Below are 21,032 nucleotides of genomic sequence, written 5' to 3' on the forward strand. Positions count from 1 at the left end.
TAGGACGGTATGTTTGTTTCGTAATGTAATTCCCAGTGTTTGTCGACTTCTCCTTTTTTTAAGTAGTGACCTTAATATGTTTCTACCTATACATTACATATGTCCACATCTCCCTCCCATGGTCCTTGGAGCATATCATAATTTTATATATTGTCAAAATTAGTACTTACAGATCCAGAAATACTCGTGTTATGAAGGATATTTGAAAATACTTTTGTTTTATCATCTGTTTAGATACTGAAGAAAATGAACTCAAACTGGAAGATCTTGTCAGTGATCCCAACAGCACAGAGGGCCCACCTGTGGCTGCGACCTCCTTTCATCGTAATCTGTCCCTGCCCATTATCTCTGAGGAGCATTATCGAGAGTACGTGGAGGCACTGCTGAAGGTAGTTGTCAAAGAGTCGGAAATCCAAGAGTGGATTGTGAGAGGTAAGCTTGTGGTAGCTACAACATCATCAAGGTATGCCCACATTTGATTCTATATGCAACATCAACAATTGTAACAATAAATACTACACACATGTCATCATTATAAAATGTCAATGATCAGAATCATCACTTCGAAAGTATAATCCATAAAGAGTGTCCAAAGATGAAAACAAAAACAACAAATCTACATCATGAGTGCATTTTAAAAATCCACATAGAGACCACCAGGGGGCGCAGATGACATGGCAGCCTAAGCCACCATCTCCCTCACTGAGAAAGAAGCAATGGTGTAGTCGGCTGCCAATCTAACACAGAAGAACCAGCCAGTTACGTAAAAAAAGAACCAGACCACCTCCAGCACATGTGGACCGAAGCACAGAGGCAACAGAGGATCCCAATAGCGGAGGGGGAGGGGACACCAGCCAGGCTGCCATCCATGGGAGGAAAGGGGGAAAAAGAAGAGAAGGACAAAGCCAGCAAAACCGTGGCTTACAGCCTCACAAGCACACAGCAGCCAGCAGTGCCTGCGCTCACAGTCAACAAACCCCTAAGCACAAAAGCACAAAACAAGAACAGCAACTCTACACAGCAGCCTGTGCCTGCTTCCCAAACCAAGCAAATTGGAGCCCGCACCAAACCCTGCCAGTGTAAGCACAAACGCACAACAAATGCCCTGCACACCCTGGACTGGAGCACAAGGACTAGGCTGCAAAGCTTCTGTTATATGCCAGCGGGCATGGAAACAAATAAGGCCGAGGACCAGCCGGACATACACAGGGTAGACCAAGATATCTCCACCAAAGCGGGCATATGACTCCTGTTAGGGGAAATCAGGTCCATTAGGTCAACTCTAACCGAAAAAATTACAGACTTGCAGTCCAGGATGTAGAGGATCGCGTAGAAACACTAAAAAATAACCAACTGTCAAGCGACCTCTCAGTCATGAGTAACGAAGCCCAGTTCCAAGACCTGCAACAGAGAGAAAGGGATCTGGTACTGAAACTGGACAACATGGAAAACAGGGAAATGCAGACAAATATTTGCATCATGGGCCTCAGCGAGAAATCGGGCAAGTCACGATCCCTCCTAGAAAACTGAGTGAAAGCGCTAATAACCTCACTCTTTGATCCCCCAGGAGTCACGAATTTGGATTTGACAAAATACACAGAGCCAGAGGCCCATCAAACAGCCCAAGATCAGTCCTTGCTAAATGCCACTACTAGAAGCAAAAAACAGACATTCTACAAAATGCAAAGGAGAAAAGAACCCATCTTATTTGAAGGATCAACCATCAGAATCTTACAGGACCTTTCAGCACTTACACTCCACAAAAGAAAAGGTTGCCGCCCGCTCACAACCTGGCTACAGGAACAAGAAGTGCATTACAGATGAGGGTTCTCCTTTTCATTAAACTTTGAGTACAGTGGAGAGGACTACCTTGTCACATCTGAAGAAGAAGCAAGAGGAGTAGTGGAGGGGCTGCATTCAGCACACAGGAAACAGGACAGAATGGGGCGCAAAGGATAAGGGGCCCCATGGACAAATCAACAGCTTCCGTCCTGTGCAGGGGTTGTTCACTGGGCTCAAGGTAATATAAACGATATAACACTCCGTGAAAACGGCTGCGACATTACCTCCACAGAAAACTAAAAAGAGTGCAATCTCATATCGTTGGATGGTCTGGTCTGGAAGGCAAGCAATAATAAGCGGGGGTCAAACCTGAAAGAGGCCAGGGGAAAACTTGAGTGAATCAAGGGAAACTCGAGACACTGCCCCCCCATGCCAAGGTTTAGGTGAAATGATTAGAAGAATGGTTTGTTAGTTTTTTAGTAGTTACACGTTTACCACAGTGGTCCGTTTATGCTACCACAGTTCAAACAGAAAGAAAGCTACAAACAGCTTGGCGAGGGGCTCCTGCAGTATGGGCCTTACAACTTAAGGTCCTCTCAATTAGTGGAGAAGAGCCAGTGGAGGCACTTCCCAAAGGGGGAGGAGGATGCTCACATCAGACATGGGGAAACAATCCAAAGCAACAAAGCTAGGGCAGTATGGGCAAAACAAAAGTTCTCAACACAGACAGTGTTTATCACCACAAGTAAACATTAAGCAAATAGGCCCACAGTCCAAGGTAAAGGGGGAACCTCTGATAAGAGACCATGCTGCAGGCTACTGGGTGACGGTTAGGGTCCCTTAATGTTAAAGGCCTGAACTCGCTGCAAAAAAGTTCAATGCTAGTCAGAGAATTTAGAGTTTCCAAGCTAGACGTCCTGTTCATCCAGGAAACAGAATTTGCAAAGGGGAAGGAATTCAAAGTGGGGGGAGAGACTTGGGAGGAGTGCTAAGGGCATCAGGAGAGCACATAAAAGGAGGGGTAGGTCTAGTATACAGGAAATCCCTATACCTCCAAATCATGCAGGTTCACAGAGACAAGGAGGGAAGGTTCATAGTGGTCAATGGGAAGATCAGGACACAAAAGGTGATGCTCTGTTCAGCCTATGCCCCAATTCAAAGACAGCTGGCTTTCAGCAGAGACGTCTTTACCTTTCTAGATAGCTGGAAAACAGGTTTGTTGATCTGTTGGGGTGACTTCAATGTAATATCAGACCCCGCCATGGACTGGGATTCCATGAGATAGGAGGCCGCTCACCCCCCCCCCTCACTGATGGCGAATGGTTTCCCATTCTCCTGAAGGCCAACTACCTGATTGACACATGGAGGGAGGTACACCCGCAGAAAAAAGCATTCATCTTCTACTTCCCCAACATCTTACATAAACCAGTATAGATGATATGCTTCTAGAAGCAGCAAATGCATACTCCATACAAACAGCGACCATTGAGATAATAGGGTGGTCAGACCACGAAATGTGCTTATTAGATCTGGAAGTAGGGCCTCCCCCATAGACCGATCGCAGTTGGATCTGTAACGACACGCTATATAAAGACCCAATTTTTAGGGACACCCTGGTCAAGGAAATAAAAGGCTACTTCACAAGCAACGATATGGGGGAACTAGCACTGAACACAATATGGGAAGCGGCCAAAGCTACATTCCGGGGTGTCCTAATCTCAGAGGAAGCATTCAAAAACAGAACCAGGCTGGTAAAAGAGAAAGCAATACAAAAGGAAATAAGAGAAAAAAGAGGAGCTCCTCCAAACTCAACCACTCCTCAAGGAGGAAACCCTAGCGAATAATCGGAGCACTCCGGAAGGAGCTGGCCGAAATATGGCACACTAAAGCACTGACTCAGCTCAGGTATCTAAAACAAAGATTCTATGAAAAGGGTGACATGGCTCACACTATGTTAGCTACGCGCCTTAGAGCCCAGCGAGCAGACAGGGTGATCGGCAAACTAAAAGACAGAAAGGGAAGAGAAGTAACAGACCCAGAAGAGATCACAAAATGGTTCACCCAATTTTACAACACTTTATATACCACGGAAAGCAGTGACACCAATGAGGGAATAGCCCAGTACCTGAAAGCCTCCCCGCAAACCCAAATGCCAAACGACTCCCAACTGACATTAAACACCCCCATAACAAAGGCGGGCTCAGCACCTGGGCAGGAATGTTTACCCCAGCCTTTTACAAAGCCTACAGAAATTCCCTAACCCCGTTCTTACTGAGATCCTGGAGTCCAGCCAGGTCCCGGCCTCGTTTACAGAATCCAAAATCATAGTTATTCCAAAATAAGGTAGAGACAGCAGGGACTGTACATCATATCGCCAAATATTTCTAATGAATGTAGATGCCAAAATATACACGAGCGTCCTAGCGGGTCGTCTCGTCCAAGTCCTCCCCCAACTAGTACACAGAGACCAGATGGGCTACATGAGAGTCAGACAGAGAGCAGGCAATGTGCGGAAGACCCTAGACATGATTGCGTCAAGTGACGACCGAGACCACTGCCCCACCCTGCTGTGAGTTGACGCAAAAACAGTGTTTGATAGAGTGGAGTGGCCCTTCTTTTGATCAGTGATGGTCTGAGCTGGATTAGGACGATAATGGATGAAGGGCGCACAAGCACTATACCAAAAAGCAACAGCTAGAGATGTTGTAAATGGCATAGCCTCAGATCCCTTGCACTTAACAAGGGGCACACATCAAGGCTGCCCCATGTCGCCCCTCTTATTTGCTCTGGTCTTAGAACCACTCACGCAATCCATCCGAGCAAACACCCAGATACACGGGCTGATCAGATCGAATATAAGCAATCGTTATTTGCTGACAACATTTTAGCATACCTAACCCATCTGACAGAGTCTGTCCCGGCCCTCTTAACATCCTTGGCAGAATACGGGCAATTTCCCTCCCCTTAAATCAGCCTTTCACTCTCCCCAATCACTCCAATACAGAAGGAAGTTTACAGCTGCGAGTAGAAAACATAACATTTTTAGGGATAGTGATCACTAAAGACCTTGCAAGGCTGTTCAGCGCAAACTACACTCCCCTATGGGACACAATCAAAGCAGATGTGCAGATGTGCAGAAGTGGTCCAAAATGATGCTGTCCTGGACATCACGCTTCACAGCTATAAAACTGAACATTCTCCCAAGACTATTGTTCCTCTATCAATCACTCCCAGTAATAATCCCTGGATAGTTCCATACAGAAGTTTAACGTTCCTACTCAAGTTCTTGTGGGCGACCATTGGCCCAGGGTCTTATACACGACCCTGGTAACACCCAAAGATAAAGGAGGCATGAACTTCCCTGACTTCTTCGAATACTACAGGGCATCCCAACTACGAGTGCCAGTAGACCACCTGAGGGTGAACGTAGAAAAGCAGTGGGTAGGCCTAAAAAACGAGTTGTTTGCCCCAGTAACCCTGAGCGAATGGCTCTGGGTCACCATCGGTTCCATGCAGTGCAAATTCTGAGCTTGCGGTGCTGTGGTCCCTCTGGTATTTCTCACCAAAGATGCAGGGGGTGATGACCCAGCCGTCACCACTTAGTTGTATATGGGCACCCCCATAAGAGACTTGATAGCTGACCCGAGCAATGTTCAGCCCCAGTACGAGGGAGGGCTGGTAAGAGCAGGTTAAATGTGGAAGAAGGGCACTTTCATAACAAAGCATGACTTAGAAACGGCTCCACAGGGCATCACTATTTCACCCACTGTGCTATCTGCAACTTACATTTTTGTAACTCATTGGTTTGCTGTGCGCACTGTTAAACCAGTGTTTGATGCTAAATACAATAAAATATCATTTAAAGAAAAAAAAGAAAAAATCCACATAGCTGTACTTACTACTTGTAGAATGTAAGGCTTTTCAATAATTTCCAACATCAAGCATGCCAGTCTATACTAGAGATCCACATTTAGCAGAGTTTTGAATATGCATAAGTCGGTTACAAATACATAACCTTCATGGGGCTAAGACATTGGTTAGGGCTCTCCCAGAGGTACACCATCTCAATATGAGAGAACATTGACCAAGTATTGATGACATAATTGAATCAATTATCAGCATAAAACATGTCATGGAGCGATTAATTAAGGGAAATTAACCATTATGAATATGACCTGTGATAATGTCCCTTGCCTGGCTATGCAGACAGATGAGAGGTTGGCCTTGGGGGCTGGATGCCTCTCCAAGCCATTGGGTGATGATGTGCCCAGGGGCATACTAAGGAGGATCTCCAGGCAACTCTGTCTGTCTTAGTGACTTGGCAGGGGATAAGCACCATAGCCATATCATACTCCTTTCCAACATAGTCCAACTAATTCATACCAGGCACCCTCCCCCAAAACACAGCTCCTGAAAAGGTTAGTCACAGTCACAATATCATAACCATCCCCAACATAGATCAGTCAGTGCTAGAGCCTAGACTTATAAAAACCATGGCCTGCTCCTCAGGAGCTGCTGGACACGACTCCCCTCCCCTGCCCAACCTGGGATGCTGCAGTCCCATCTGTCTCAGAGACTGCAAGGTTGTGCTGCCCTGTTCGGATCCACAGACCAGCATATGAAGTCAGTGAGCCTGCAAATATGTGAACACATTGTAAACATGGAGCATGACAGCAATAGTAAAATAATCCTAACACCCTCTAACATCCCTTAACAACCCAGCACTCAACAACAGGCTTGTTGGGGGGGCGCTGTTGCGCCGAAACAAGATGGCCGCCTGAGTGTGAAGCTCCGGACGACGAGGGCACATCTTTGCAGATTTAACCGCTACAATACAGCTGTGCCAACTATCACTGCTATGGCCGCGGTATAAGCTGACAGTCCACCGACATCCTGACTCTGGGACCCGGAGAACCTCTGTGGGCCCTGCTATTGCTGTGGGAGACGCGGCACCGCGGACGCCCGGCTCTCCCCGAGGCGGAGCTCCAAGGGCTGCTGATTCGTGCTGCTACTCGGCGCCCCGGCGTGTGCGGCCTCTGTGGGGGAGGGGCGCCGAGGCCCTGGAGGCGCGCGGAGCATCCCTGCTAGCAATCTGCCAGACCAGCGGGCGGACTGGTATTTCCCTGTGTTGATACGTGCTGGCGATTGGTGCCTGGGGCTTTTGGCTCCCTTCGCTCTGAACTGCACAACGCCGCGCGGCTGACCTGCTCATCTGCCCGCGTCCCCCCTCCCGGAGCATTCCTGCACACTCTCTTGGCAAGGTAAGTGGCCTGGGTGACTGACGATGGGCGGACCCCCCCCTTTAATTTGCTGGGCTCCCGCGGCCGCTGCCTTGCTGTGGACACCACTGAGGAAAACTGCGGGGGATTGCTGGGCCCATCACTTGCGGTGCCCTGGGGGGCCTGTGTCCGGGGCGTCCCGCGGGTCCTGGACTCTGTGGCGCCACCCTGTTTCAGATCGCTCGGGCCCCGGTGGTTGCGCTGCACCCCTACTAGAGACTACTTCCACCGAGCTGAGAGTTCTCCCCCCCCACCAACTAGCCACCAGCCTCGGCCCACATTGACTCTGGTGCCTCACCGGCGGGTCCGCCCTGTGAACCTGGGTCAACACCGCACTTCATACCTCCGTGCGAGCTCTGGGGTTGAGAAGAACCCGGCCCTGAATTTTTAAGGCCTGCCTTGTACAGTACCGGTCCCGAGGTGCGGCGACGCCGGTAGCCGAACTCCCATGTGTGCTCCACGGCTGTGAACTCAACCTACTTCAGCATGTGCATACTGAGCTACTGAGCTAAAAATATACTTTGGAGAGTAATTCTCATTGCAAACGGGACACGGATCCACTGGCCACATACCCACCGTCCCGAACACTCTGGATCTACGGCTGCTACCGGGCACTAAGCTACTTTGCTCATCCACTTTCCTCCAGGACCCCAGGCCTTTGTCCTGCTTAAATCATGACTAAAGGAGCCAGTACAGGGAAAAAGCAAAGTTCGTTGAACATGTTTGCTAAAACGCCGTCCAAGCCGCCCCCGATGATACTGAGGAGCCCCTGTCCATCTCGGCCCCATCAACCTCAGACGACTCACAGAAGATGCTGGAGTACATCCGTGATGGCTTCACTATGCTGCATACTAAATTAGACGATATGAATGGGTCTATCTACTCCATAAAAGCCCATATCGAAAAGACAGATGGGCGTGTGGCGGAAGTTGAAACTCGACTGGGGGCTGCCGAAGATGTACTGGGCTCTCTACGGGCTGAGGTCTCCACGCTCACCGACCGTGTGTCGGCAGTCGAAAAGAAAAATGATGACCTCGAATCCCAATCGAGACGTAATAATCTGCGTATAGTTGGAATACCGGAGAACAATATTACAGAACCGATGGAGGATTACTTGGAACGGATTCTCATGACACTCCTGGACTCTCCTAAACTTTCCCCACAGTTCGCCATTGAGAGAGCACACCGAGCCCTGACCGCGAAACCTAGACCCGGCGCCCCCCCCTCGGCCCATTATAGCCAGGATCTTGAACTTCCGGGACCGTGATGCCCTCCTATGGGCAGCCAGGATCAAAGGTGAACTTACACTTGGAGCGGCCAAAATCCACCTCTACCCAGATTATTCGGTGGCGGTGCAATGGGAACGTCAAACATTTGTAGCTGTGAAGAGAAGACTCCGAGATCTAGGAGTCAAGTACTCCATGCTGTTCCCTGCAAAATTGCGTATCGAACACTCCAACAAAACCTTTTTTTTCACGATCCCAGAGGAAGCCTCTAAATTCCTGGATGAACACTTCCCTGGGTAGTCCCTTGTCATCGCCAGTCCAGTCTAGAATGTTGCCTGTTAAGTTGGGCTGGGTCGGCAATAGACCGGAGTTAGTCTTCTTCATGATGGCTCGATGCTATGCATAAAGGCATTGAATGGTTATCTGTTGTTATTGTTGTATTGATCCTCTCAACCATGGCCCCTTGGGGCGGTTTCATCTCACTATGTTTGTCAGTTATTGACGCCCTATCGGTGCTTTAGACTCTAAATGCACGCAGGCTTCCTGACGGGATACCAAGGCCGGGAAGGCTCATGATTATAAACTGTCATGTCTAGCGCTTATGGTAGTGCATTAACATGTTATGGTAGGCCCCCTTTTTTGGTAACACCATGATTGCTTCACATATGGTCTGTAAATTGTATGCACTAGAGACTCCAGCTGTACGCACACTTCGCTTACCCTCTACAGTCCGTTGCGCCACTGCTCGGTCAGCTAACAGCCCCCCAGGCGCTGATGCCGAGAAGTTTGTTATTGTTGTGGGGGGGTTTGGGATTCATTCCTCAGGTTTGGGGAGGGATGTGGGTGGGAACCGGGGGGAGGGGAAGTTATATTAAAAAAGTCTTGACGGCCACCAGAGAAATCACACATGGCACACTACCGAAACACAGAGGTATAGATGGAGTAGAACGTTGGTCCAGGCCGCATTGGACTGGACCAACCCTAATACGCAGAACAAAACCCAAGCATACCTTCCATATTAATGGCGAATAGTAACGTAACCTTTATGAGCTGGAATATTAGGGGACTGGGAAACTACAAAAAGATGAGGCAAATACAACTCTACGCTGAGCGCCATGGTACACAAATCCTTTGTCTACAAGAAACACACGCCTGTGCTAAACAGTGCGAGAGGTTTGCCAAGCAGTGGGGATTCCAGAGGTGTTACACAACTTATTCTACCCAGAGCAGAGGTACCCTCATTTTAATTCACAGAAACCTGAAGTTCAGCTGTTCCCAATCACATGTTGACCCCCTCGGAAGATATATACTCATTATTGGTACATTGCAGAATCGAGATGTAGCTATCCTTAATATATACGGTCCTAATATTGACGACCCTGAATTCTTTCTTCACCTAGCATCGCTCCTTGAGAGTTACCCTCAGATCCCGATTATATGGGGCGGGGACTTCAACACGATTCTGGATGTCACCTTAGATAGATCGGGCTCCAGACCTCGCCAGCTTTCAAGGGCAGCTTACACAATCCTCACAACCCTCCCCCGGCTGGCAGTGGTGGACGCCTGGCGATTAGTGTATCCTGACTCCCACACGTATACCTACTATTCCTCGGTCCATGACTCTCATTCTAGGATAGATAGATGGCTGTTGTCGGATATACTAATTAGGTGCCTGACCCATCTGGCAATCCTTCCCAGAACTCTGTCTGACCACTCCCCGGTGGTTATCTCCCTGAACTGGGGACATGACCTTGAAAGATCAAGGCAATGGAGAATGAGACCCCATGCCCTCCTTGACCACACCTTTGCCTCCGAGCTTGAGTCATCCATCGAGGAGTTTTTCGAAGTCAACACAGATTCAGTCCCCCTTCGAGCTACCCTCTGGGAATCATTCAAGGCCTATATTAGGGGTATCGCCTTATCCAAAGGGAGTGGCATCCTAAAAAGCATCCGTTAGGATATCGCTGACAGCGAGTCGACCCTTGCTAGCTTGGAGTCCCAATACGCGCACAATCACTCCCCCGACGTACTGGCATCATTGCGTTGTGAACTGGATAGATTCCGTGATCTTGCTGAGCGCGAAGTTAAATTCCTTGATAACCCTCAGGCAGTTAGGCGCTACGGGGGGGTGAGCGGCCAGGCCGTGTGCTTGCCAGGTTAATTCGCCACGAGTTTGGAGCACCCAACATCCCAGCGATAGAGAGATCTGACGGTACACTAGCCACTTCGCCCCAAGACATCAACACAGAGTTCCTTACATTCTATACTTCCCTTTATTCGAAGGTTGATGGGCCCCATGTATCAGAAATTGACTGCTACCTTGAGGAACTCCCTCTCACGGCCCTCTCCTTTGACGCCACTGCTTCCCTAGACAGACCCTTCACGACAGAGGAACTGACTGAGGCCATTGAATCACTCGCTGCAGGGAAGGCCCCCGGACCGGATGGTCTTCCTATGGACTTCTATAAGCGTTATAAATCTGCCCTGGTCCCGCAGCTCCTAGCTCTGTGGGAGGAGGCTTGCGAAACGGGCACACTTCCCCCTTCACTCCGCGAGGCCATGATAACAGTCCTTCTTAAACCTGGTAAACCTCCTACCCAGTGTGGCTCATACCGCCCCCTCTCGTTAATAAACTGTGATGTAAAAATATTTGCTAAACTATTGGCAAACCGCCTGGCTGTATTCATGCCTGATATCATACACCCTGATCAAGCAGGATTTGTGCCGGGTAGGTCCACGTCCCTAAACCTTAGACGACTTTTCAACATGATCAGTAGAATTAATCCCCAAACACAGGCGGTAGCAGTCACGCTGGACATGCAGAAGGCATTTGACTCAGTGTCTTGGGAGTATCTGTGGCGAGTCATGGAAAAATGGCCCCAATTTTCGGTCCTGGGTCAGACTACTATACACCAACCCAGTGACAAGAGTCCGTACTGAAGATAGGTGCTCCACCCTTTTTCAGATAGCCAGAGGGACGCGTCAGGGGTGTCCCTTCTCCCCGTTGATCTTCGCAATAGCAATTGAACCCTTCGCAGACATGCTGCGCCAATCACACTCTCATCGAGGCCTACGTTCAGCGGGACAGGCAGACATTGGGCCTCATTACACGGAAGGCGGTAAGCCATGGCGCTACTAGCGCCATGGCTGCCGCCGGTACCTTACCGGGTCCGCCTTGGTGGATGGCGGAATTAGCGCCATATTCCAAGGTGTGTGGGGGCGCTAATTCCGCCATCCACCATTGCCCCTTCACCATTGCCAGTCAGCCCCATAGGGCTCCATGTTAATGGTGAAGGTGCTAATTACGGTACCGCAAATTGCGGTACCGTAATTAGCACCAAGGTCCCTTTGCGGGTCCCATACTTAACGCCTGTAAAAACCAGGCATTAAGGGAGGACCCGCAAAGGGACCTCGTAGTAAGGCGGTAAGGGTTTACCGGTACCGGTGCCCTTACCGGTACCGGTAAACCCTTACCGCCTTCCGTGTAATGAGGCCCATTGTCTCCCTGTACGCAGACGATGCCTTGCTCTACATCCACTCTCCCGAAACAAACCTCGCTCCAATTCTCAATGACGTTACCCGTTTTGGGCATATATCTGGTCTTAAAGTTAACTGCTCTAAATCGTCCATATTCCCACTCACAGACAACACACAACCACCCTCTGACCTGTTGGGCCTTGCTTGGTCCCAATCCACCTTCACCTACCTGGGAGTATCGGTCTCCCGTCATGCTGAGAAACTGCGCGCCGATAACTATCAGAATTACCTAGCTGTTTTGACCACCAAAACCGCAAGTTGGGCCCGACTCCCTATCTCCCTAGCTGGTAGAATAGGAATACTAAAAATGGTCGTGCTGCCCCAACTCCTATACCGCTTCACAAACATTCCACTATGGCCGGGCGATGGATTCTTTAAGACACTGCGCAGCATTACTAACACCTTTCTTTGGCACTCAGGAGCGGTCTGACTCAAACTGAATACGCTCACTGCTCCCAAGGAACTGGGCGGGTTCGGTGCTCCTGACTTTTTCAGATACTGGGTAGTTGCTCAGTCCCAATTTGCCTCCTACTGGTTTAGCACAACAAATCCCCCTCCTCATGTCCGTCTTGAAAAACTGAAGGTTAGAGAGCGTACGATTGGTTCCCTCATTCTCAAGCCAGCCCCACCAGACCCCGATTCCTCAGACCCTGTGATAAGTACGTCACTTGCTCTTACCAAAATGTGGACAATGTTGCAACCCCTAATCCGTTTCATGGTGACCTCCCACTTTGGAATTTCCTCCCTGATGTCCCTCACATTCCTCAATCCATTGTTGTCCGTTGGACGGTGGCAGGTTTGTTGACTCTTCGGGATGTCTTTGTGCGGGGCAATTTCCTGGAGTGGTTGGATCTCCCCCTTGCCCTCAAGCGTAGACCATCAGCATGGCTACAGTACTCCTCACTTCGGAAGGTCCTAAAAGCTAAATTCCCCGAATTTCCTACAGTTCCACCAGATGATCCCTTAATAGCTGAACTCTGTACGTCCAATTCCTTCAGAGGGAAAGTATCTAGACTCTATAATCTACTACAGATCAGGGCCGCCCCCTCATTTGTTAAACTTAGAATGAAATGGGAGGAAGATCTTGGAGTTGAGATTGATGACGAGCGCTGGGCCCGTTTGTGCGCGTGAACCCAAGAAGTATCGTACAACTCCAGGTTCAAACTACTGCAATTCAAGGTGCTACACAGGTATCACCACACACCGACTAGACTACATTGTATGTTTCATGAGACCTCTCCTAACTGTCCCAGATGCGGCGCTGACCAGGCTAATTACATAGATATGATTTGGCACTGCCCGCACCTAACACAATACTGGCAGGACATATGCTCCACTATATCAGACATTTTAGACTGCTCCATAGACCCCTCTCCAATGCGCTGCCTTTTTCATGACCTTCCCGGTTTGAAACGTGATTCTAGGAAATTGGCAGGTCTTTGTATGATGTTGGCAGTCCGCTGTACAGTACTGTGCTGGCTTCGCCCCAATGCGCCCACATATGCGCAGTGGCTCCGGGCAGTCACCTGGGCAGATGACACTGAGAAGGCCTGGGGGGCAACACAACACCCACATTCAAGACCAAGGGACATATGGCGCAGATTTTGTGATTACATGTCTGCCCTGGCCTCAGACTCGGAAGCCTCTTCTCCACCCCACTCCCCTCAGTGACCCTCTATGGGGTATATACCCTCCTCACTCTGGTTGCAACTCTTCCCTTTTTATTTGTTCTTGTGCTCTGTTTGGTTTATGATGCATTGTACAGTGATGCCTCTGTATTGTTGATCGCAAACTGATTTCATGGTGTGCTTTTACTAACTGTGTTTATCTGTGTGTTGTCAAGCTGAATAAATAAAGTTTTAAAAAAAAAACACAACAGGCTTTTCTAAGACACAGACAGCTCTCATTGGTTCAACAGACATGCATCTGAAGGCCAAAATGGCCACTGGGGTTAAACAAAATCAGAGTAGCTCCTCAGCCTCATTCTCACAGGAAACTGGGAACCACAGCCAATTACAGACCTTCAACACTTGGGGACCAAAAGCTGAAGATCCTTGGCCAAAGTCTTGTACATACAACCTGGGCTGACCAGCCCACTGAAGTGTTTTGCAGGAGGCTCATATTATGTGAAAGCTGGTGACTGAGAGAAAGAGGAAGACGAGGAGACAGCAAAAGCAAAGGAGAGTGGAGCGGTCGCAGAAGCAGAGAACAGCAGGAGGTGGTGAGAGCTAAAGGGGTGGAAAATGAGGATGAGGTAAGATAATGGAACTAGAAACAACAGAAGTAGAAAGGAGGTAGGAGATAAGGTCAGTGGTGTATTGGAAGGAGTTGGAAGAGGAAAAGAAGGAGGAGGTATAACATGGATTAGATTGGAAAGGAGGTGATACCAACATAAGGAGGGAGAAGGTTACAATTAGAATGGGTTGGACAACGCTGATAACAACTGAAATGGAGTGGAAGAAGCAGGGAATACCATGAGTGGCAAGAGAGGATGTAGGAAGCAGTAACATCAGAGGAGAGCTTGCATAAGAGAGCTCTAGCATTCCAGCAGGTGTTAATATCAGAAGCTAAGGCTTGGAAAAGCGAAAATCAGGCGGACGTGGCACAAGTCCCAGGTAATGAAGAACACAGATCGCCATAGTTCGGGAGTGAAAAATAATGAGTAGTAACATCAAGAAAGAGTGGTATGAAGGAGTTAAGGGGGAGGCAAAGGAGACCTAGAAGCCAGAAAGTCTGTGATGAGGATCAGGGCCTATCCAGCCAGAATAGGCAGATTCTAGGGGGAATGTCGACCACAGGCAGGCCCAGATGGTGGGAGGCGATAGGATACTGGGTCAAGAAGTATGATCAATACATGGAGGAGGAGGGTAAGGTCTCTAAGATTTGGCTACCCAGCTCAAGGGATCCCCTTTAGCTCTCCCTGCCGCCTCCAATCAATGGGTACCAAGGTACTTTGGGAACTGCAGTAGTTCAGGAATAAAGGGCTCTGGAGAAATTTCACCCAGAGTCAACTGAAGAAGAGGGCTCAGCAACCCCACAAATGCACAATGCTAGCGCAGAGAGAGAGGTTGGGCAACCTCACTGAACCTCAAGAAACCTGGTAAGAATAGGGTTCAAAAATCACAACACCAAAACAGAGGGAGCTGGTAGAACATCCTGAGTACTGTAAAGACTGGGACTTTGATGTCAGAACTGACGAGGCCCCTGACTCCTGAACCCAGCGGGAAAGACATTCAGCTCGCTAGGACCATCCAGACTGTTTTGTTGGATTTGTTATCTTTTCTTTTGTATGGGACATTCCTTGTAACCTCTTTAGTTAATCATGTCTGGTTCCAACTGATTCAAACGTCCACTGCACGTATTTTAAAGTCCACGTATTTTAAAGTCTGATTCAATTTCAGCTTATGATAAACGTCCACTGCACGTATTTTTTTTTTTTTTTTGAAAAGTTGTTTTTTTATTAGTTTTTCATTTAAACACAAGGTGTCAACAATCCCCCCAAACGTCCCTCCACCCCCCTCCCATGCCCACCCCCTTCAGGAAGAGTTAGCTGAGTTCCTTGTCATCCAGCTTCTATGATGTGAAGATGTCCGTTATTCTTATGGTGTGTGGGCACCACTGCATCATATAGTCCGACTGTAGATAGTCTATTACCCCCCCCCCCCATTCCTTCGTGAAGGAGTCCCGAGTACCCTGCAGGTTATGGGTGATTCTTTCCATGGTTATTTGCGACCAGACTTTTTGTAGCCAAGTGAAGATCAATGGTGGGTCTTGCTTCTTCCAGTTCTGCGCGATTGTAGCCCATGCTGCGATAACCAGGCCCATGAAACTTCTTCGTTGTGCCTTGGTATATTTTTGGGTTTGTTGGTCTCTCAGTCCGCACAGCCAAACCCTCTCTCCTGCTAGGTCCGCGTCTGGGAATATCTTTATCATTTCTGATATCAATTCTGTCCAAAAGCCTTTGACCTTTTGACATTCCCACCAAATGTGTCTCCACGTGCCTATTTCTCTGCAGCCTCTCCAGCATAGGTTTGACGTTCCTGGATACATGCCATTTAGTCTCTCTGGGGTATAGTGCCACTGTGTGAATATTTTTATCCACATTTCCCTAGTCTGGATTGCTCTTGTAGCTTTGGGGACGTCAGCCCAGAGTGTTTGCCATTGCTGCTTCGTAATTACTTCCCCCAGTGTGTGTTCCCATCTTTTCATGTATGCCCAAGTTACGTCCTCTGCTTGTTTGTTTATAAAGTTGTAGAGTGTGGAGACTAGTTTCTTGTCCCCTGGGTTGGTGAGGAGATATTTTTCGAATATGGTCAATTCCCTGGTTGCCGCCTGGGCCATCTCGGGTGTTGCTAGCCAGTGCCTGAGCTGTTCATATTTGTATCTGTCAGAGTTCGTTAAGTTCCACATGGTCTTGCATTCTGCAAATGATCTAATTTCACTGTCCTGGAACATTTCCCCTATTTTCCTGCATCCTGCGTCTTCCCATTTATCGAAGGCCCCTTGTTCTTGTCCCGGCGGGAACTGGGGGTTCCTGCATATTGGTGTAAATGGGGCGGTAGCTGTAGTTAAATTCCCTTTCCGCGTTTGCTCGTCCCAAGCTTTCAACGTGGCTATCATGATTTCGCTGATTCGCAGGTTTGGGTGTCTGTGTTGCTTGAGTTTCCACAGGAGGTCTTCTAGAGGGGTTCGTGCCACTGCCCTGTCTTGAGTCACCCAGAATGTTCTTTGGTTGTCCCCCAGCCACTCTTTCAGGACCCAGAGTTGTGCTGCGTGATAATAGTTTTTGAAGTGTGGGAGTGCGATTCCCCCTTCCCTGACGTGGGACGTGAGGACTGTTCTGGCCACTCTAGGAGGTTTCCCATTCCAAATGAATCTTGAGATTGATTTTGCCAGGTCCCTAAAGAACGCGTTAGGGATTGTGATCGGGAGGGCATGGAAGTGATATAACAGTTTGGGTAGTGTATTCATTTTCACCAATTGAATTCTCCCCCACCATGAGATGTTTAGGGGGCTCCAGCGTTCCAGGTCTTTTTTGATTTTGGATAGCAGAGGGGGGTAATTACTTTTGTAAAGTGCTTCAACTTTATGCGTCAAGGTTACGCCCAGATATTTAATGCCTTCTTCTGCTATAATCAGGTTTGATGCTCCCGCCTCTTTATCCAGTAGTTCTCTATTCCCTGCTAGATGTAGGATCTCTGATTTTTTCTTGTTGATTTTCAGGCCTGAGATATCCCCGAATGACTCCAAGACCCGCATTGCATTAGGGAGTGTATTCGTTGGGTCTTCTAGCGCGAGTAGCATGTCATCTGCGTAGGCTATCACCTTGTGTTGACTGCCCGCCATCTCAATCCCCTTGATTTGTGTAGTTTCCCTTATCTTGATTAGTAGTGGTTCCAGAAATATCGCGTATAGGAGGGGGGAAAGTGGGCAGCCCTGCTTTGTCCCCCTTGTGATCGATATCTTTTCCGTGACTTCTCCGTTGACCGCGATTCTTATTGATGGGGATGTGTAGTTGGCTTTAACCATGTTAATAAAGTGGTTCCCAAATCCCATGTGTTCCAGGGTTTTAAAGAGTATGGTCCATTCCACCCTGTCAAATGCCTTCTCGGCGTCGAGTGATAGTAGGATTGCTGGGGTGTGTGTAATGTTTATTTTCTCAATTAGGTGTATTAATCTCCTGAGATTGTCATGGGTTTGCCTTCCCGGGATGAAGCCCGATTGATCCGGATTTATTAGAGAGGGTAGCAGTGGGGAAAGCCTGGCAGCAAGAATTTTCGTATATATCTTAGCATCAAGGTTTATCAATGCAATGGGTCTGTACAAGGCTGGGAGGGAGGGGTCCTTCCCTTGTTTATGGAAAACCAGGACCTTCGCCTCATTCATGGATGGGGTTACATTTCCGTTGTCTTTGAAGGAGTTTAGGAGTCTTGTTAGAATTGGGGATAGGATATCTGCATATTTTTTATAGAAGTGGGCCGTGAACCCGTCTGGGCCGGGTGCTTTGTTGAGTGGGAGATCTTTTATCACCTTTTTCACTTCACCTTCGGTTATCTGGGTGTCCAGTGCCATTTTGGCCTCTTCTGTTATTTTTGGGATGGGGAGTGACTTCAAGAAGTCGTTCTGGAGTTCCTCGTCCGGGTGATTCGTGGCATATAGTTCTTGATAGAATGCCCTAAATGTCTCCCCTATGTCTTTGGTACGCGTCAGTGTGTCCCCTTGTGCGTTTCTGATGTTGAGGATGGTCATGGATTTTTGCTTTGCGGCGAGTTGTCTTGCCAGAAGACGATCCGCTTTGTTGGCTTTAATGTAGTATCTTTGCTTCAGGTATAGGAGGGATCTCTCTGCCTTTTTGTTGCGGAGGAGTTCCAGTTGGCCCTGCGTATGTTTTAACGTCCTCTTTAAGTTTCTGGTGGGGTGGGTCAGAAGTTCCTCTCTGATCTCATTTAGTTTCTTCTCCAGTTCTCGTTCCCACCCATGCCTTTGTTTGTCTCTTGAGGTCTTCAGTGCTATCAAGTGTCCCCTGATTACCACCTTGAAGGCCTCCCAGACGGTGCCTAGGGGGACTTCCCCCGTGTCATTATGTTCGAAGAATTCTGTGATTTTGTCTTTAATGGCCTCGGCCATTACCGGGTCCGTGAGTAGCTCCTGCGGGAGTTTCCAGCGCCATAGGCCTCCCTCATTCCTTGGGGTCGCTAGGTCTAGCCAGAGTGGGGCATGGTCGGACAGTGCTATGGTGCCCAGTTCCACCCCCTGAACTTTGCCCAGAAGCCCTGCCGAGACCCAGAAATAGTCAATTCTAGACATTGAATTATGTACGTGCGAGTAATAAGTGTACCCCTTTTGTTGGCCCTTAAGTTCCCTCCATGTATCGCAGAGTGCCATGTTTTCCATCGCTTTTTTAAGATGTTCGGATGGAGCACCTTGGTTGTTGTGTCTTCCTGCGCTCCTGTCTAACTGGGGGTGCCATGCCACATTAAAATCTCCCCCTATAATGATTTCCCCTTTGGCGAACCCCTCTAGTATCCCCATGGTATCCCGCAGGAAGCTATCTTGGCCCGTGTTTGGGGCATAGATGGACGCTAGGGTGAGCACTGTGTTGTGTAGTTTAATATTGGCAAACGCATATCTCCCTTCCTTGTCAGTCCGTTTGTCTATCACTGTTACCTTCTGTCCCCCCTTCACTGCTATCATTACCCCTGCTCTTTTCCCTGGTGCGTTTGACTGTGTCAGAATATCGTATCCTCTAAGGCGTACCTTCCCCTTGTCCATTGCTCTAATGTGCGTTTCCTGTAGGAGAAGCACTTCAGCCCTGTCCCTCCTGAGCATATGTTCGACTTTCTTCCTCTTCACCGGGGAGTTTAGGCCCCTGACATTTAGGGTGAGCAATCTTATCTTCCCCATGTCGGGTTGCCCTTCTTGGACTTCTGCTGCGCCCTGGATGGTGGACCTCGCTCTCTTCCTGGTAAACCTACCCTCCCATCCCCCCAAAACTCCCCAACTGTGCCCCAACTGTTACCCTTGTAACAACATTTGCTCCCGAGGAGGGCCCGGGTACCTAAGGTAGCTCTGGCGTTCCGCCTATCGCTCCCTGCCCTCTGTAGGCTCGAGACTGAATTTGCGGGGGATCCTAAACCCCGCATTTTGATTTGACTTTACTGCAAGTCGTTCTGATTTCCCACCGGGCCTGTACTGCCCACTGGTGTCGTTGCCCTTCATTGGGTATCCCTCCGTGTTCCTTGGGTGTAAATTAGTCCTTTTCCTACTCCCCCCGTGATTCTACCTTCATTCCGCTGTGGCCGGCGGATTGAAACCCCTTCCGCCCTTTCTCTTTTTTTGTCAGACCGTATCCCAGCCTTTCGGTCTCCTTTGCTGGTCCCCTTTCGCCTGCTCGCGTTTGCTGGGGGCCTCCTCTGTTGGGATGTCCATTATTTGTAGACCTTCTCCCCAGGTGGTAACTCTCCATTGTTTCCCCTTAAAGTCAAACAGCAGACCGGATGGGAATGTCCATTTATACTTTATCTCTCTCGTGATCAATTCTTTTATCAGTGGGGCCATTTCTCTTCTCTTTAGGAGTGTGGTGGGTGACAGGTCTTGATATAGCTGAATGTCCACTCCATTCATTCTGATCTGGTCCATTTGCCTGGCTCTCCTTAGGATGAGTTCCTTTTGAGGATACGATGAGATAGCAGCCAGCACATCTCTAGGTCTCTCCCCTGGTGCCCCTGTACGTCTAGGGCCCACTCTGTGGATGCGATCTATCCCTATGTCGTCCTGGTCTTGTGCTTCGATGATGTCCCTGAATACTTCCTGCATTGCTTTCTTCAGGTCTTTGTCCATGACGGATTCGGGCATGTTTTTTATGCGAATGTTCGATCTACGGGACCTGTTTTCCAGGTCCTCACACTGCAGTTCCAGGTTATGTGTTACTCGGACTAGATGTTCTTGTGTTTCGTTGCTCTGCCTTGCCTCGTCTTCTACATTCTGCACTATTTTCTCTAGTGTGTCTGTCCTTTCTTCGAGGTTGGCAATATCGAGTTTACAGTCCTGGACTGCTTGTTTAAACTCATTCTTTAGTGAGGCGAATTGGTCATGGACTGTCGACATAAATTTGTCCTGTAGCTCCGTGAACCAGGCGTGCATATCTGCTTTCGATGGTGGTTGATTGGCGTCGGTGGATTGGGTGGAATCGTTTGTGGGCATTATTGGGTCTTCCTGTGATCGACTTCTGGTTGTCACCGTGGAGTCCGTTGCCCAGAGTTGTAGGAGATTCGAGTCTTGCTTGGAGGGGATTGGGTTCTGTTGGGTTCCCACCCCTTTACTTTTCCCTTTGGACATGGGGTTTGAGGTCAGAATGCCTCCGCTGTGCCGCCGGCGTTCCAGTCACTTATGGTGTGCCAGGGATTCGCCCTTGTTGAGGTTCCCCTGTGTGGGGTAGTGAGGATAGTTTGGTCTGTCCCCCCTCACCGTGCCCCCTGCCCCTTCCTCTTAATTCGTTGTTGCGTGATGTGGGGTTGGATGTGCCGGTCTCCTTTTATTGTTGCGGGGGGGTTTATAGGGGATACCCTCTTTCTGGGTGCCCGTTTCTTTCTATGGGGGAGCTAGAGGGGGGGGGCCGGGGGGGCCTCTCACCTGGCTGACTGTGTTTCCGGGTCTTGCCGGTGCTGCCACTCCGCCGCTTCCTCTGCGCCTTCCGTGGTGGCCGCGG

General features: G+C 49.0%; 1 protein-coding gene across 1 annotated transcript in view; it reads left to right on the forward strand.

Moving 5' to 3' along the window:
* The window catches only part of LOC138487325 (uncharacterized), a 2,513,852-nt gene that overhangs the window by 1,756,424 nt on the left and 736,396 nt on the right, over positions 1-21,032 (forward strand). Inside the window, exon 73 of the mRNA XM_069613924.1 lies at positions 235-432. Within this exon, the coding sequence (XP_069470025.1) occupies positions 235-432 (198 nt within the window). The remainder of the gene's footprint in view (positions 1-234; positions 433-21,032) is intronic.

This window comes from Ambystoma mexicanum, chromosome 9 (genome assembly GCF_040938575.1).
Source record: "Ambystoma mexicanum isolate Mex_15411 chromosome 9, UKY_AmexF1_1, whole genome shotgun sequence".
Lineage (NCBI taxonomy): Eukaryota > Metazoa > Chordata > Amphibia > Caudata > Ambystomatidae > Ambystoma > Ambystoma mexicanum.